Source organism: Pongo pygmaeus, chromosome 14, assembly GCF_028885625.2.
Source record: "Pongo pygmaeus isolate AG05252 chromosome 14, NHGRI_mPonPyg2-v2.0_pri, whole genome shotgun sequence".
Classification (NCBI taxonomy): Eukaryota; Metazoa; Chordata; class Mammalia; order Primates; family Hominidae; genus Pongo; species Pongo pygmaeus.
Genome location: NC_072387.2, coordinates 53681705 through 53700549, shown reverse-complemented (window position 1 = coordinate 53700549; position 18845 = coordinate 53681705). Strand labels below are relative to the sequence as shown.

At 38.5% G+C, this 18845-nt stretch overlaps 1 protein-coding gene across 3 annotated transcripts in view; it reads right to left on the bottom strand.

Annotated features, from left to right (window-relative positions):
• GTF2F2 (general transcription factor IIF subunit 2) overlaps positions 1–18845 on the bottom strand; it is a 239318-nt gene that overhangs the window by 117849 nt on the left and 102624 nt on the right. For all 3 annotated transcript variants that reach the window (XM_054446661.1, XM_054446658.1, XM_054446660.1), the window contains one exon: positions 17138–17282. In XM_054446661.1, coding sequence (XP_054302636.1) covers positions 17138–17282 — 145 coding nt within the window. The remainder of the gene's footprint in view (positions 1–17137; positions 17283–18845) is intronic.

Genomic DNA, 18845 nt, shown 5'->3' with positions numbered 1-18845 from the left:
CTGTCATTTCCTTATCAGCCAAATCCCTCAAACGGTTCTGTAGAAAGACTGCATCATGTCTTCATAGTAATATGAATGACTTGACGAATTATATCTTCTCCAGGGGATGCTATAACCTATATAACTGCAATCCATGGTGACTTCTGATAGAGTTGGACCATAAACCAGAAAACAGAATGTATTTAAAAGGGAAAAAATATCAGAAAACACTGGAATTTAAGCATCACATAGTTCCCAGTGACTAGATCTACCATGATATTTTGGAATTGTTAATTTTTTTAGGTATCATAATGATCTTATGGTTATGTATTTTTCTAAAAAGGAATTTGTATGAAGAATGTACTGAAATAGCTGGGTGCAGTATTTCAGTACATTCTTTGGCTCACGCCTGTAATCCCAGCACTTTGGGAGGCTGACGCTGGCAGATCACCTGAGGTCAGGAGTTGGAGACAAGCCTGGCCAACATGGTGAAACCCCATCTCTACTAAAAACGCAAAAATTAACCAGGCGTAGGGGCAGGCGCCTGTAATCCCAGCTACTTGGGAGGCTGAGACAGGAGAATCGCTTGAACCCGGGAGGCAGAGGTTGCAGTGGGCCGAAATCACACCACTGCACTCCAGCCTGGGTGAGAAGATTGAAACTCCGTCTCAAAAAAAAAAAAAAAAAAGAACGTACTGAAGAATTTAAGGATGGAATGATATGTTCTCTGAGGTTTTCTTTAATATAATCCTGTGAGGTACACAAAGGCAGTGACTGGGATATAGCTGAAACAAGAATGACTATTTGCCATCTTCACAGGAAGATGAATGATAGGTATATGGAAGTTCACTGTACTATTTCTCTACTTTTGCATATGTTTTGAAATTTTCCAGAATGAAAAGGTTAAAAGCGGGGGCAGTGGGGGCGGCAGTGGAAAGAAAAGTTTATTTTCTTTCCTGGTAAGCTTTTATGATGAAAAATCCTACAAGTAAATCTTCTCTACTAATATACAGCTGAGAAATCAGTCACACTTCAATTTTATACTTCATTTTTCTCTTTGCTGTATATGAATCTTTAAATTTGAACTTAAAGAATTAAATTAAGCTTTAATTAAAATGGGTGAGGTAGAAGAGAAGATATCTTTCCAAATGTAAGAATTTTTAAAAGAGCAGTAAAACAACCATATGTATTGTTTAAAGTCATGTTTAAAACAACCGTATGTATTGCTCTTAGAATTTTCTTCAGTCAGGGCTGCTATAGAATAAAAATTGCTTTTGTGATAATCCCAAATTGTTTTAAAGAAGTAATCTGACAAACAGCTAGTGAAAAAATAGAGTGCTTAAGATTTTTTTTTTTTTTAATCAGGGTCTTCTGTTGCCCATGCTGGAGTGTAGTGGTGTGACTACAGCTCACTGCAGCCTCAACCTCCCTGGCTCAAGAGATCCTCCCACTTCAGCAATCCCGAGCAGCCAGGACTACAGGAACACACCAGCACACCACGCTTACTTTTGTATTGTTGTAGAGATGGAGTTTCACCGTGTTGCCCAGGCTGGTTTCAAACTTCTGAGCTCAGGTGATCTGCCCACCTCGGCCGGTCTCCCAAAGTACCAGGATTATAGACCTGAGCCACCGTGCCCAGCCAAGAATAAATTTTTTTAAAAATCAGTAAAGATAAAACTTCAAGAGTAATCTAAATTTCTTCTTTTTATTTTTATATAAAACAAAACACTAAAATAGCGTGTCCACAAAAATAGCTTCACCTATACTGGACCAAGGTTTCTCTACCCCAGCACTACTGACATTTTGGGCTGGATGATTCTTTGTTGTGGGCTGTACTGTGCATTGCAGGATGTTTAGCAGTGTACCTGATCACTAGAGTCGGCAGCATGTACCCACTGTGACAACCAAAAATGTTTCCAGATGCTGCCAGAAGATGCCCACTGCATTAGATAACATATAAATATACATCTAGAAAGTGGAGGTTAAAAATAATATTGATAATTTGCAAATAATGATTAGACAGACATAATTTTTGTTTCTTCAGGGCAAACCAAACAGACAATTTACAAAGGAATTGAGTTCAATAATAAGTGAAGAAACTACATGTCACTTTGATGTATCACTTTGATATATTTTGACTTTATCAAGTGATATATAGCCTTATAGAGCCTTAGGAGATAAAATTTACCAAGACTATGGCCAGGCATGGTGGCTCACGCCTGTAATTCCAGCAGTTTGGGAGGCCGAGGTGGGCAAATCACCTGAGGCCAGGAGTTCCAGACCAGCCTGGCCAACAAAGCGAAACCCTGTCTCTACTAAAAATACAAAAATTAGCCAGGCATGGTGGTGCACGCCTGTAATCCCAGTTACTCAGGAGGCTGAGGCAGGAGAATCACTTGAACACAGGAGGTGGGGGTTGCAGTGAGCTGAGATTGTGCTACGGTACTCCAGCCTGGGCGATAGAGCAAGACTCTGTCTCAAAGAAAAAAAAAAAAAAAAAAAAAAATATATATATATATATATTTTAGATCTATATCTAATGGATAATGGATATATATTATATATAAATATATATTTTCCATTCTATTTCTCCATTTTTTTCCATTCTATTCCACATATATATCAATATATAGATATCTATCTATATTTTTTCCATTCTATTTCTCTTTATTTCTTAATGTTGCCTAGTACCTCACAAATTGATTCTGCATCCACACTGTGTAAGTGCTCACCATAGCAAACAAAATAAGTGCTCAATAGGTTACCTGTATCTGTCTGCTTAATAAAGTAGCTATAGCGTAACAAAATCATTGCTTAATAAAGATGTAAACATTGTGTATCTATATGCCATAATTAAAACTTCCTTCAATTCTTCCAAAACAAATAGTTATGAGAATGTAAAATGGTTCTAGGCACTTTGTATCAGAGCCAATGTAATCAAGAACACAGTTCAAGTGTAGGTCTCTAATCCATTTTTTGGTAACCCTTCCTATTCTGCTGTGATGCAACTTTTTGTTGTATAGCCTTTTTACCAGCACTGGGTACCCCAAAAGTGGCACTAGTAATGCTGAGGGAGAAGGAACTACAATTTTTTTTTTTCAGACAGGGTCTCACTCTGTCACTGACACTGGAGTGCAGTGGCACAATCACAGCTCACTGTAGCCTCAACATCCCAGGCACAGGTGATCCTCCCACCTGAGTCTCCAAAATAGCTGAGACTACAGGTGCACGCCACCATACCCAGCTATCTTTTGTAGAGATAGCGTTTCACTCTTTTGTCCAGGATGGTCTCTAACTTCTGGGTTCAAGCAGTCCACTCACCCTGGCCTCCCAAAGTGCTGGGGTTACAGGCATGAGCCGCTACCTGGCCACCAGGGCTGCTACTTCTTTACTTGAAAACCTTCAGTAAATCGACATGTTTTATTGCTTTTTAAAGAAATAAGTCAGTTTTAAAGTCTTACCTTCTTTTCTTCTTTGTTCCAAGGGAATTACTATACTAGTGCTATCACCCTATCAGCAGACTACCTTTCTCTTTTTTTTTTGAGACTCTGTCTCACTCTGTTGCCCAGGCTGGAGCGCAGTAGCATAATCCCGGCTCACTGCAACCTCCACTTCCCGGGTTCAAGTGATTCTCATGCCTCAGCCTCCCAAGTAGCTGAGATTACAGGCATCTGCCACCACGCTGGACTAATTTTTGTATTTTTAGTAGAGACGGGGTTTCACCAAGTTGGCCGGGCTGGTCTTGAACTCCTGGCTGGAATTACAGATGTGCGCTGAGTAGCTGGGATTACAGATGCGGACCACCACACTTGGCTAATTTTTGTATTTTCAGTAGAGACGGGGTTTCGTCAGGTTGGCCAGGCTGATCTCATACTCCTGGCCTTAAGTGATCTGCCCACCCAAAGTCCTGAGATTACAGGCGTGAGCCACCACACCCGGCCCTCAACAGACTACATTTCTAAGTGATAAAAATACAAAGGCAACCAAATAACCTGTCTCTGTTTTTATAATGTAATGCTATACTGCAGAGAGAAAAATCAGTTACATGGCATTTTTTACATTTTAAATTTTGATAATGGTACCCTTATGCTCAAAGAACTAGAGAAAAAATCATGCTACTATAACCTTGAATGAGGTTTTTAAAAATAGTGGCAATAATGTTATTTGAAAAAGGCAAATGAAATTTTTTAAATTAAAATATTTTAAAATTACAATTGTTTCAATTCCTTAGTTTTAATACCTGGACTAAGTAATTTACTTTTTTTTTTTTTTTTTTTTTGAGACAGAGTCTCACTCTGTAGCCCAGGCTGGAGTGCAGTGGCGCTATCTCGGCTCACTGCAACCTCTGCCTCCTGGGTTCAAGCAATTCTCCTGCCTCAGCCTCCAGAACAGCTGGTGCTGCAAGTGCGCGCCACCATGCCTGGCTAATTTTTTTTATTTTTAGTAGAGATGGGGAATCACCATGTTGCCCACACTGAAGTAATTTACATTTTAATTGATTTTACTAAGGTTTGGTTTTACAAAGAAACCAAGTTCTTCCTAAGATCTTAAGTATACAATGAATCAAAACAAAGAATCAACTTTATAAACTGGAAGCTACAGAAAATCAAAAGGAAGAAAGAGAAATATGTTTGTATAGCCTGTCATTTTCTCCAGATATGACAAGAATTTCCTAAGTTCTTCCCAATTGTTTTATCAAATATGAAATGGACAGGTTTGATCAAAGCTGAGTATCACAAAATTTTAGGAATAGGCAAATACGACATACAATAAAAGTAAAAACTTGATGATGCTTTCTGACATTCTCCATAAAAATCATAACAAAGATATACAAAACTCGGGGGGAGGGATAGCATTAGGAGATATACCTAATGTAAATGACGAGTTAATGGGTGCAGCACACCAACATGGCACATGTATACATATGTAACAAACCTGCACGTTGTGCACATGTACCCTAGAACTTAAAGTACATAAAAAAAAAACTCTGAATAGAAAAAAAAACAAAAAAACAAAGATATACAGAAAACAGAGATCCTAAATAAAGATGTTTATTTAGTAGAATCACGATCCAAACTTCAATAAATTTGAGACCATAAAATTTAGGTGGAATTCATGAACACTGGAACTAAAAGTTTAGGTCACATTAATACATTCATAGCAATAAATAAAACTGAAGAAAAAAATGTGTCAATATTCCTTGCATAAATTAGAGATCAAGTCTTCTGAGAAAGAATACTCTAAATACTATTTCATATTCAAAGCACTGTCAGTGGCCGGGCGCAGTGGCTCACTCTTGTAATCCCAGCACTTTGGGAGGCCTAGGCGGGCAGATCACTTAAGGCCAGGAGACCAGCCTGGACAACACAGTAAAACCTCTACCAAAAATACAAAAATTAGCCGGGCATGGTGGCACATGCCTGTAACCCCAACTACAGCTACTCGGGAGGCTGAGGAATGAGAATCACCTGAACCCAGGAGGCAGAGGTTGCAGTAAGCCAAGATGGCGCCACTGCACTCCAACCTGGGCAACACAGTGAGACCTTGTCTCAAATACAACAACAAAAACACTGTCAGTGTGATTATTACAATACAGATGAAGAAGAAGAGAAACTATATTACCAAAATAACACAAGGGTGGCAAGGCCAAAACAATTTAAACATCTTTTATCCTTATACTCTACTGATCATTCGGTATTTCACTAGAAACCATGGGACTGAATTTTTAAGTTTCTCACTGATAATTACTTTTGATCATCTAATTTAGGTTAAAATTCCAGAAAAAAATTTAATTAATGTACTATAGAAATAGAAGAAAAAAGGCTTGTCAAGATATAACCTACACTAAAAAATCTCTACTCAAGCTAAACACTGGACTTCCACAATTGCTAGAAATTTGGAGCACATTGCCTAACACATCTCCAAGGAACTTGGTTGGTTTCCACCAGTTAAACTATAAAGATTTTGTTTTGAGAATTGCAGACTAGTCATAATGAGTCACAATAATACACACCAACTCCAGGACAACAGTTACCTCTAGCAAGTGAGGTAAGGGTTAGGGGGTGGGGGCGGGGGACGCGGAGAAATCTAAAATGTTTTCAAGCTTTAAAGAAATATGGCAAATGTCAACACTTATGAAATATAGCTGTTAGGCATAGGTTAAACTATTCACTATACTTTTCTGTAGGTTTGAAATATTTCATAATTAAAAAACTGGAGAATAAATCATCAGTTTTAATAAGTTTGTGATTCCAAACCTTAATATTATCCTACACTGAGGTTTCTTTTAATCCTCCTCATCCCATCCTCAGATTATTAAAGCTACCACATATTTATGAATGAATACCTGAATATGAAGAGTACAAACATTGTTTTTACAAATCTCTTTCTAGCCACTAAATAAAGGAACATTTTCTGCTATTAGGTTTAACTTTTCACAGAGCAGACCTGGCTCAGGCAGTTGGCAGTAAAATACAAAACTAAATCTCTGCAGTCAGCCACAACCTTGGTGGCAGTTCAGGAAATAAACACTAAACTCATATATTTTTGTTTCTGTTTGTTCCTCCTCACAAGTATAAGATTGTCAGAAGCTGGTATAATTCCAAATGTTCAACGGCAAGGCTGTTAGTCAAAGGAGTAAGCAAAAAACACAGCTCACTTACTCCTTCTGTAGGGCCTTTACTAGGGGAGTGAGAAAGAACCACTAGCTGCCAAAGTGAATGGGACTTGAAGATGGCTGCCCTGTGAAATGCAGTGATGAAAAGAGGCAAGCTAGAGTCACCACAGAGCATCTATCCAGGCAGACCTAGCAGGATTTCTATTACCTACTTAAAGAGACTGTTTTAACAATATATTTCTAAATATCAGGAAATAGGGGCTAGTCACACAATCTCTTAGAGCTTCTGTCATATCATCTGCAAAATGAAGATTTTTTAAAAGTCCCTCCCTCGTGGAGTTGTGAGGAGAATTAAATAAGATAGTAAATACAAAGACAGGTTATCCACCAACAGAAGTGTAATAAATACATACCTAAAAGAAATATTTTAAAAGTGGTTCAAATCTGGTTAAAAAAATATGTACTGCATTCATTTTTTTCTTTTTTCTTTTTGAGACAGAGTTTCGCTCTTGTTGCCCAGGCTGGAGTGCAATGGCGTGATCTCGGCTCACTGCAACCTCTGCCTTCTGGGTTCAAGTGATTCTCCTGCTTCAGCCTCCCGAATAGGTGGGATTACAGGTGCTCACCACCACACTCAGCTAATTTTTTGTATTTTTGGTAGGGATGGCGTTTCATCATGTTGGCCAGGCTGGTCTTGAACTCCTGACCTCAGGTGATCCGCCCACCTCGGCCTCCCAACGTGCTGGGATTATAGGCCTGAGCCACGGTGCCCGGCCCCTGTATTCTTAAAACAAACAATAAACACTGAAACAGGCATGCAATTCAATGATACGGATGAGGTTCCCCTAAGAAGCACTGGGGGGAGGAGTGTCTCCATTACGTAGGCCATCCCAATAAAAAGTGATCAACACTTCACCAGGTATTTTAAAATGGAGCTTGCAATCTTTTCACACTACAACACACTAAATTAGCATTCTTCAAAGTATGGTCTATAAATCCCTAGGGGTCCTCAAGATCATTTGGGTGTCCACAAGGTCAAAATATTTTCTTAAAATATTTAATTACCTTTTTCACTGTGTTGATACTTGCCGATAGTGCAAAAGCAACGGTGGGTAAGGCTACTGGTACCACCACAAATTGAGGCCAAATGGTACCAAAACTGTACCACTGTATTCTTCACCACCTAGCACTTGCAATTTTTTAAAAAGTCTGTTTCACTTCACAATGTCCTTGATGAACAGTAAAAACTGTTTTTATCAAATTTCAACCCTTGAGTACGCATCCCTTAACATCCTGTGACACCAAATGGCAAATGCACATGAAATACTTCTGCTGGACACTAACGTAAGATGATTGCCTCAAAGAAAAGCACAGTTGCAACTGTTTGAGTTGAGTGCTGAGCTAGCTACTTTTGTTGTGGAAGATCATTGTTACTTGAAAGAATGACTGACGGACAAAGCATAATTATTCAGATCTGGGTATCTGAAAGATATTTTTTCAAAAATCAATGAAAAAAGCCCATCCTTAAAAAAAAAAAAAAAAACAGCTGACAGGATTTGTTGTCATTAATAAAATTCAACTTTTTAAGTGAAAATTAAAGTCTGAAGAACTTGTACCTACCACCATAAACTTAACAGCTCCCCTATATTTAAAGACTTTTCTGATAAAATCAGTAGTGATGCTAATGAATGTAAATTTTTGATATTCCATAATGAAACGTGTCAACATTCAAAAGAACTACATAATTCAGGGAACCAATAGTCTCCAGATGATGGATGTATGATGCTACAAAATCATGTCTGGCTAAGAGATTCATTCCAAATACAAGACAGACCTGTGAATTTAATGTAAGAGTAGAAAAGGTTTGCTAATAGAGTTTCAGATTCTATACTGCAAGTGACCTTTAAGAAACCACCACTTGCAGAGTTTTAGTGCAGTAGCAAAAGAAGAATGTCCACAACTATCTGAAAATGCTACTAATTACTCCTCCCTTTTCCAACTATGTATTTATAAGAGGTAGATTTTCTTCAGATACTTCAACCAAAACAGCAGATCTTTATAGATTAAATACGGAAGTAGAGATGAAAATCCAGCTTGTCTTAAGCCAGACATTAATGATGCCTGCAAAATGGCACTCATCCCCCTATTTTTTTGGAAAATCGATTTTTAAATAAAAATGTTAGCACATAATGTATAAAGGAGCCCTGAGACCAAAAAGTTTAAGAAATGCTCCATTAAAGTGATAACAATAATTAAATTATGATAGATAAGGTAAATAAAGCCTCAGAAAGTCCCACTGCATATGCACCTGGTGACAATTCAGGAAACAGAGTGTAATTCATGTTTTAAACCAGTAACAAGAAAAAAAGTTCAATGAAAAAGTACTTTGAATGCTTATAAGCACACATATAAAGAAGGCTTAATTCAAACCTCTCAAAATCATATACCTGATATGATACTCCCCCCAAAATAAGGGAAATGCATCAAATTAATGTTTCCCATAAGCACCCAACAATCCAACTTAAAAATGAAAACATGGCCAGGCATGGTGGCCAACGCTTGTAATCCCAGAACTTGGGAGGCTGAGGCGGGCAGATTACCTGAGGGCAGGAGTTTGAGAACAGCCTAGGCAACATGGCAAAACCCCGTCTCTACTAAAAATACAAAAAATCAGCCAGGCGTGGTGGCGCATGTCTGTAGTCTGTAATTTTTTGTATTTTTAGTCATGTTGGCCAGGCTGATCTTGAACTCCTGACCTCAGGTGTATTCTGCTACTTGGAGTATTCTGCTACTCGGGAGGCTGAGGCAGGAGAATCACTTGAACCTGGGAGGCGGAGGTTGCAGTGAGCTGAGATCGCGCCACTGCGCTCCAGCCTTGGCGACATAGTGAGACTAAGTCTCAAAAAAAAGAAAGAAAAAAAAACACTTACCTTTATTTTTCATTTACTATACTTGCAGGACAGTACCATACAGGACAGATGATAAATTCTACAATTTCAGTCAAGTTTTCAAAAGACTGGTAATTTAGCATCTTCAAAGAGCATTACCATTGCTATACATTCTTCTTCAAATACAAACTAGTATGTTCTTAGTCATATGTGTAATTGGTACATGTTACCAAATTCAAGTTTGAAAGTAAATACGTACCATCAGTGAACTCAGCTGCTACTTTATCTGGGGAATATGTCCATGACAATATGTAGAGTGGCTAACCAAGTGTCACAGAATATGGTACTGAGCTAATCTGATTAGCCAAGAGAAAGTTTAAAAAATCATCTGTGCCAAAATATAATGAGCAAAAAATAAAGTGAGGAACAAAGGGATTTAACATTCGATTCTGAACCTCAAGTGTCTTAAGAAAACCACTTTGAATCAAGAATATCTGAAGGGAGACTAGCCATCTCTTGAGTAACTAAAACAAGCTATCCCACTTGAAAACCATTCTAAAAAGTACCATTAGAGTACTAGTAATTCTTAGGAGGAAATAAATGATTTCAACATGTTTGCTTTAATGAACCCATCACTCGGTGCTCAATCCCAAGCCACAGATGTGCTCAATGCTATACTAGGCACCATGGAGATAAACATGAGATACAGTCCTCTGCCCACAAGGTTTAATAACAGGACAAAACGAGCTAACCTACTACCATACAAGTCTAAATGAAGGAAGAATCAACAAAGGCTGGATCAGAAAGGGAAGGCTGATTATGACTATAGAAGACAAATCCCTGACAGAGGAAAAAGAAGGGGAAAAACAGAGGTCCCTGTGCAGGAAGGTATGGTAAAGGTGAGAGATTTCCGCAGATGGGGCTGGAAAAGGGCTGGGGATGATGGGTGGAGTTTTCAGAGGATTGCTTTGGATTAAGTGATGTATTAGTCTGTTTTCACACTGCTGATAATGACATACCCAAGACTGGGTAATTTATAAAGAAAAAGAGGTTTAACAGACTCAGTTCCACACGGCTGGGGAGGCCTCACAATTGTGGCAGAAGGCAAAAGGCATGTCTTACATGGCGGCAGACAAGACAGAATGAGAGCCAAGGGAAAGGGGAAACCCCTTATCAACCCATCAGATCTCACGAGGCTTATTCACTACCACAAGAACAGTATGGGGGAAGCTGCCTCCACGATTCAATTATCTCCCACCAGGTCCCTCTCACAACACGTGGGAATTATGGGAGCTAAAATTCAAGATGAGATTTGGGTGGGGACAGAGACAAACCATATCAAGTGGTATCCAGAAATGTGTATATGTGATTCCTACTACAGAAACGACAAAACGACCAAATAGGAGAATAAGAGGAGGCTAAGAATTATGATGGCCAAGGCAATAGAAGAATAATGTATCACTGGCAGAAACACGGATATATAGAGAATAAGGAAATGGATAAATGAATTTGATTTTCTATCTCCTGGTTTCAGGTAATAAATCCAAGTGGCAGACTGGGCACAGTGGCTCATGCCTATAATCCCAGCACTTTGGGAGGCCAAGGCAGGTGGACAGCTTTGCACGCAGGAGTTCGAGACCAGCCTGGGCAACATGGCGAAACCCTGTCTCTACAAAAAAAATACCAAAAAAATAAAAAACTAGCCAGGCATGGTGGCATGCGACTGTAGTTCCAGCTACTCGGGAGGCTGAGGTGGGAGGACTGCCTGAGCCCAGGAGGCAGAGGTTGCAGTGAGCTGAGATTGTGCCACTGCACTGCAGCCTGGGTGACAGGATGAGACCCATCTCCCCCCACCAAAAAAAGAATCCAAGTGGACTGTCTGTTAAGACAACTAAAGATATAAAGCTGGATATCAGGTGAGCGAGTAGATCTCTGTCACTGCTACCACTCTAATCCAAGCTTCTGTCATGTCCCCCCTGCATTACTATAACAGCCTCCTGGTTCCAGCCCTGCCCCGACTCCATGGTCTCTTCTCAACCTACCAGTCAGAGCAAGTCTTTAAGATGTAAATCAAATTATATCACTATTCTGCTTAAAACTCTCCAGTGACTTCCCACTTCACTAAAAGTAAAATCCAAAATACTTTTCATAGTTTAGAAATCTTTTCATGATCTGCCACCGCCAACACCCACCCTTCTTCCCTAGCCTAATTAGCCCACTACTCTTCCCCCTTGCTCATCTGCTTTATCCACACTGACCTCTTGGCCACTCCATGAACATGCCAGTCTTGTTCCCAACTTGGAGCATTTAGTCATTACTGTTCTCTGTCTGCCTTAAAAACTCCTAGCTGGCTAACTCACTCCACATGGCTACCCCTTTTGCCTCCTTCAAGACTGTTCAAATTTCACCTTCTCAATGAGGTCCCACCACCAACCTGATACTCCTGAGCCTACTTCTCACTTTATTCCTAGAAAATTTATCAACTTCTAGCCAGCAATATAATTTACTTATGTTTATTGTTATCTCCTCTTAGTAAAATGTAAGCACCACAAGGGCTGAGCCTTTGCTTGCTAAAGTATCCCAAGCCTAAAAGGGGGTCTGAAAAAACCAGGCACAAACATTAATTTATTGAATTAATGAACTGCTACAAAGGCATCAAAGATAATGAAAAATGAAAGCAAAAAAGTCACTGCATTATCAGCTCTAAGCCTGCCCATTTCTTTCAATATTTTCTAACTCAGTAATGGTTTCACTATCCCTCCAGATGCTCAGGCCAAAAAAAGCCTGGAAACCATTCTAGGCTTCTCAATCCTCCAATTTCCTTATAGCCGATTCATCACCAAAAGCTGTCAAAATAACCTCTAATTCTGGTCGACTTACCTGATGGCAAAAAAGATTTTTAAAAAATTACCTCTATTATCCCTTGAGTACGTTCTATATTTTCCACTCCCATTGCACCAATTCAAACTTTTTTCATCTCTAACCTAGACTATGACATCCACAACTAAGTTTTTTGCTTTAACGAATTTTTATTTAATGAATTTTTAGATAGCTATGACAGAGGATGACAGATAAAAGAATGCCAAGTGAAGAACTGGATCCTTGAAGGCTAGAAAAATGAATTTATCCTTACTATCTTTCATCCTATTCATATACTTCCAGGTCCAGCTCAAATATTATCTCCACTTCTGAAGCCAGTTCCCTCAGGCAAAGTACACATGCTTTTTTCCTCTTTGTACATAACTCCATTAGAGCATTTGTAGCATTTATTCACTTACCAGTTGCCTCAGTGCACAGGAGGCTAATCTTATTCTAGCACAGGGCTTAGCACCAAAAATATCTATTGAACAGATGAATGAACATTTTTGTCTAGAATTGGCAGTTATAAATAATAATATCTAAGAGCCAGACATGGTGGTGCATGCCTGTAGTCCCAGCTACTCAGGAGGCTGAGGTGGGAGGATCACTTGGGCCCAGAAGTTCAGCCTGGGCAACACAGTGAGACACTGCCTCTAAAAAAAAAAGAAGAAAATCTAACTTTGAATAAAAGTAGGAATGCCAAAGAGGATGCCAAAGGCAGAAAAAATAGAAATGATCTATAGTTACCAATAAATAGTAAATACAAATACTAAACTGAAGACCCAAGGCGGGGAAATATAAGGCCAAACACATGAGGTATTTCCACAGAGATAAGGGTAATGGATAAGCGAGCTCCATGAAAATAACAGAAAAATATTAATAGATCATTTTGAATTTCATAGAGGAAAGCAGAAGTGGAAGAAAGGGTAACCCAAAATAGCCCATAAAAATAAAATATATTCTCTCAGACAGGAACACCGAATTAGAAATAAATTGAGTTCATAAAATGTTGATGACATGCAGATTATTTTAATTAATGAGAAAACACTGTATAACTTAATCATTAGTCTCCTCTAATTCCCTCTCCCTAAAAGATACCCAAATGTGCCAAATTCGATCATTAGGAAAATGGGCTCAAAGGAGGCCTCTCAAAAACCAGCAAAATCACATTAATAGGAGTAAAGTTATTAAAACTAAAACTCCTGACACACTGAACTAAAATGTGGTTTCAAGTTTCCTTACAAACTCTACATTTTATAGACCTGTGCACTAATAAAAAGAAACGAAGAGCCCAGAAAAGCAGGTACAGTCCTATGCTTGATAGAAAATGTAGAAATATTCCAGATAATGCCTACCTCATTTATATTTCAATGTAAAATCAACAGCTTACTCCCTATAAAATGGCTTAGTCACTTATACTTTGGCAGGTTCATGACTAACCAAGGTTAAAACTAGGGTAGTGGTTCTGTAGCTTTTCTGGGCCACAGATTCCTCTGAGATGCCAATGAAAGCTCTGGTACCATCCTATAGAAAAGAATGCACATATACAACATACATCTAACATTTTAAATATGTCACAGCAGTCACAGAGCCCTTGCTACTATTTATGACTTCCAAGAGATCCAAGGAACCCACTCGTAGAACTGTTGCTTTAATGACTAGAAAGAGCAAATACCTAACTAAGACTCCTCAGAGGAGATAAACTACTAACAATTCTAGAGCTTTTTTCTTGGTCATGCAGGCGATTGAGAAACATTTAACATAAAAATCCCTACTGGCTGAATTCTACCAAGTGATATACATCCAGATTGAGCTAAAATGCATGCACTTGCCTTAAAATAAACTTAAAACCTAAAGTGTTTAAAAATAAGGTGTAATATTAACAACAACAGCTAATATTTGAGCATTCATTATATACTGAGCATTGTTCTAAGCATTTAAATGTATTCATATTTATATATAAATGTCAATGAATTATCCTCATTTCATAAATGAGGAAATTAAGGCACAGAAAGGTGCAAAGAGAATCAAGGAACAATGACTTGAAACAGAAATAATGAGGTTAAGAAGCAAAAAATTGTTATAGTGTATTACAACTAATAGCAACTTAGAACTGCATTTGTATTATCACAGTTCTACAAAGCAAGAACATACTGTCCAAGCCCCAGAATAAGGATGACAATCTTAATTCTCTTCCATATCCCTGCCAAGATAATCCTTATAAAACCACATTCCCTTTAGAGTACACTGTAGCCAGAAATGTGAACACGAAATGTTCAAAAAGAGCACAACACTAAAGTATTTTTAAAATGTAAAATGGAAGACTAATTTTGAGGCTAACAAATGTTAGCTTTCTAAATCACTGTCTTTGTAGAAGTACCAGAAATAAATCACGCTTTCAAAAAATTAGTCACTTAATAAGATGTAAAAAATCTGAAATAGGGTACTTTTTCCCACAAAAAAAAGTTCAAGTTTCTCTACCTCAAACTTTTATCAAGGCGAAGACTCCTTTTTACTATCTTGTTGCCATGCCTCTTCCACTCCAGGGACAATCACAAAAGTAGAGAAAACCTCATAGGTTCAACAGATCTTATTAAATCTCATCAATCAAAAGGAATAGAGTTGTTGAAACTAAAACTCTTTAACTCTTTTTTTTTTTGAGACTGAGTCTCCCTCTATCGCCCAGGCTGGAGTACAGTGGTGTGATCTTGGCTCACTTCTACCTCCACCTCCTGGGTTCAAGCGATTCTCCTGCCTCAGCTTCCTGAGTAGCTGGGATTACAGGCACCTGCCACCACGCCTGGCCAATTTTTTATTTTTAATAGAGACAGGGTTTCACCATGTTGGCCTGGTTGGTCTCGGACTCCTGGCCTCAGGTGATCTCCACCTTGGCCTCCCAAAGTGCTGGGATTATGGGCATGAGCCACCGTGCCCCGCCAAACCTAAAACTCTTAACATACTGAATTCAAATGTGCTTCTAATTTCAGACAAATTTCAGATTTTTAGATAGGCCTATACTATGCCCTGAACTATGTAGCATGCAATAAATATTTGTTGAAGGGTTGAATCTTCTCCAGTATAAAATGGATGTATTGAAGATACTGTTACTTTAACATTTTATGCCTCCCATACTACTACACTACTAATTATTAGAGCATCAGAAAACTGCAATGAAACCAACCTTCTACCTTCAACTATATAACTGAAGAGTTATAATTTACCATTTTGTTATACTGTACATCCAAGGAAAAAAAGAATAATTTTTTAGATCATTTTATGTAGCTATTGGTAATCTAAGATACCACAAAAAAAATTCGACCGGCCCGGTGGCTCATGCCTGTAATTCCAGCACTTTGGGAGGCCGAGGCAGGTGGATCACGAGGTCAGGATGATCGAGACCATCCTGGCTAACACGGTGAAATCCCGTCTCTATTAAAAATACAAAAAAATTAGCCGGGCATGGTGGCGGGCGCCTGTAGTCCCAGCTACTCAGGAGGCTGAGGCAGGAGAATGGTGTGAACCCGGTAGGCGGAGCCTGCAGTGAGCCGAGATCTCTCCACTGCACTCCAGCTGGGCGACAGAGCAAGACTCCGTCTCAAACTAACAACAACAAAAAAACTTACGAGGATGTTCCTTTTTTTAAACAATGGTGTTCTTAACATACTATAATTTCTTATAGCTTTCTTTGAAATGCTTGATGAAATACAACAAAATCACAAATGTTTTCTTTTGTCAATAAGCTTTTTGAACTAGATAGAAGAAAATTAGCTCCATTAAACTAAGGTGGCCTGTTGCTTTAACAGTATTCTAAACTCAGTGACAGATAAAAATCCCAAAACAAGGAAAATATACTCACACTGAGTGTGTGCAACAAGAAAGTTCTCTCTGTATTTAATTCACAAATGGAAACATTTGCTTCTGATTTATTGAACTGTTAAAATATCTCATTGCAAACACATACAATCTTAAAACCCTACGCAGAAACTTCTTGGAAGCCAATATCAACTAAAAGTTACCTCTATGCAATAAAAAGGCCCTCTTGGTATACAAAGCATACAAGATGAAAAATTCAGACTAAAATATTCCCTAATATCAAGCTGTATTTTTTAAGTACAACTCATACTTGCAGAATATCAATTTACTAAAACAAGTAAGGATGACCTTATCTTGGCAAAATTCAGAATACTGTTTCTTCAACATCTTAAAAGGCAGCTTGATGAACCACATTCTTCCATCTGCTTTGTTCTACATCTTCATATCCCAAATGGAAATTAAACCCTTCTCAAGTAATGGCCAACATTTCATAAATCACAAGAAAGTACACAGAGCAGAGAGGTAGCATAGTATGAATAACAGAGGTAGACAAAATGAGAGATGGAACAGTCTTGGTAATGACCTTAAAAAAGCAAACAGGAGGCTGGGCGCGGTGGCTCACACCTGTAATCCCAGCACTTTGGGAGGCCGAGGTGGGCAGATCACCTGAGGTAGGGAGTTAGAGACCAGCCTGACCAACATGGAGAAACCTCATCTCTACTAAAAATACACAATTAGCCGGGTGTGGTGGCGCATGCCTGTAATCCCAGCTACTCGGGGGGCTAAGGCAGGAGAATCACTTGAACCCAGGAGGTGGAGTTGGCGGTGAGCCGAGATCGTGCCATTGGACTCCAGCCCGGGCAACAAGAGCGAAACTCCATCGCAAAAAAAAAAAAAAAAAAGCAAACAGGAGTGTATGTTGAGACAGAAAATCTATACAACATGTACAGGAATCACATTAAATAATTCCATTCCCACTTACCTGATGAGCTCTCAGTAAATACTGTTAATGTCTGTCCTCCAACACTTTGCAAGACAAATGGATGTTCTCTAGGAGCACTGACTGAAGCCGGTTTTCCACCAATATCATGAATATTTGCAAGATCCTCATTCAAAGTAAATGACACCTAACAGACACATTAACCAGAGATTATAACAGACTTCTGTATTCAAATTATATATAAAAAAATTTTAGTTATAAATCAAATTGTTTTTAAATGTGTTTTCCAGTCATTTCATTAAACACTTTATTAAAAACTCCTTAATACTTGGTCATAAAAAGAGAATATAAACTGGACACATTGGTGCACACCTATAATCCCTGCTACTTGGGAGGCTGAGGCAAGAGGATTCCTTGGGCCAGGAGTTCCAGGCTGTAGCTCACTATGAACAGCCATTGCACTCTGACCTTGGCAACACAGCAAGACCCTGTCTCTTAAAAAAAACAAAAGGGAGAAAGACAATCTATTCCCATTTGTCAGAATAATGGGGCTAATAAAAAAATAACAAAATCACATCCTTTGCAGCAATGATGCAGCTGGAAGCCATTATCCTATGTGAATTAGTGCAGAAACAGAAAACCAAATACCACGTGTTCTCACTTACAAGTGGGAACTAAACATTGGATAGACACAGACCTAAAGATGGGAACAACAGACATTGGGGACTCCAAAAAGAGCGAGGCAGAGAGGAAACCAAGGGTTAAAAAACTACCTATTAGTTACCATGTTCACTATTTGGGTGAAAGAATAAATATCAGCCCAAATCTCAGCATCATGCAATATACCTATGTAACAAACCTATACAGGTACCCCCGAAATAAAATAAAAATTACTAAACATAAGAAAATAAAAAACAAAAACAAAAACAAATAGAATAATGGGGCTAATCTATTATTATAAAAAAAGACAGTTTTCATGTTTTCTCTGGTCTGTAGCTGAAGAAGTCTTTACAAAACAGGAGTAAGATTATTTTTTCCAGCTGGGCGCAGTGGTTCACACCTGTAATCCCAGCACCTTGAGAGGCCGAGGCGGGCTGATCACTTGAGGTCAGGGGATTGAGACCAGCCTGGCCAACACGGCAAAGCCCTGTCTCTACTAAAAATACAAAAATTAGCCGGGTGTGACAGAACGAGACTCCATCTCACAAAAAACAAAACAAAACAAAAAAAAAAAAGATGATTTTTTTCCCTAAAATCTCTGAGGTCTGAGGTCAAGGGATCATGTCTTACTATCTTGTATATCTTTAAGATCTAGCAGAGTGCCTGGCATATAGAAGGAAAATAATATTGCTGAATAAGTGAATATTTTAAGAATATTAAGAAAGCAATTATACTTCAGATGCGGGGGTATGAAGTGAACTATTTACTCTGAAAAGCTTAAACACTCCCATAAGCAGAGGATGTATTTATTTTGTAGGTCTTAATGACAACTGTATGAGTACATGGTATTATTTTTTAATGTTTTAACAAATACAACTCAACAGTTACAAGGATAGCTCAATAACAAGGTTTAGAATAAAAAGACATACATACTAGGTGTTCTTTCAAAATGCTTTTTATTATATACCAGATCTCCCCAAAAGAACATCACATTTTACACTAAACAGACTTATAAACAAAATTACTCATCTCCCAAGCATGTAGGAAGATCACGAAGTATTTATTAAACATCTCTACTATGTGGTAAGTA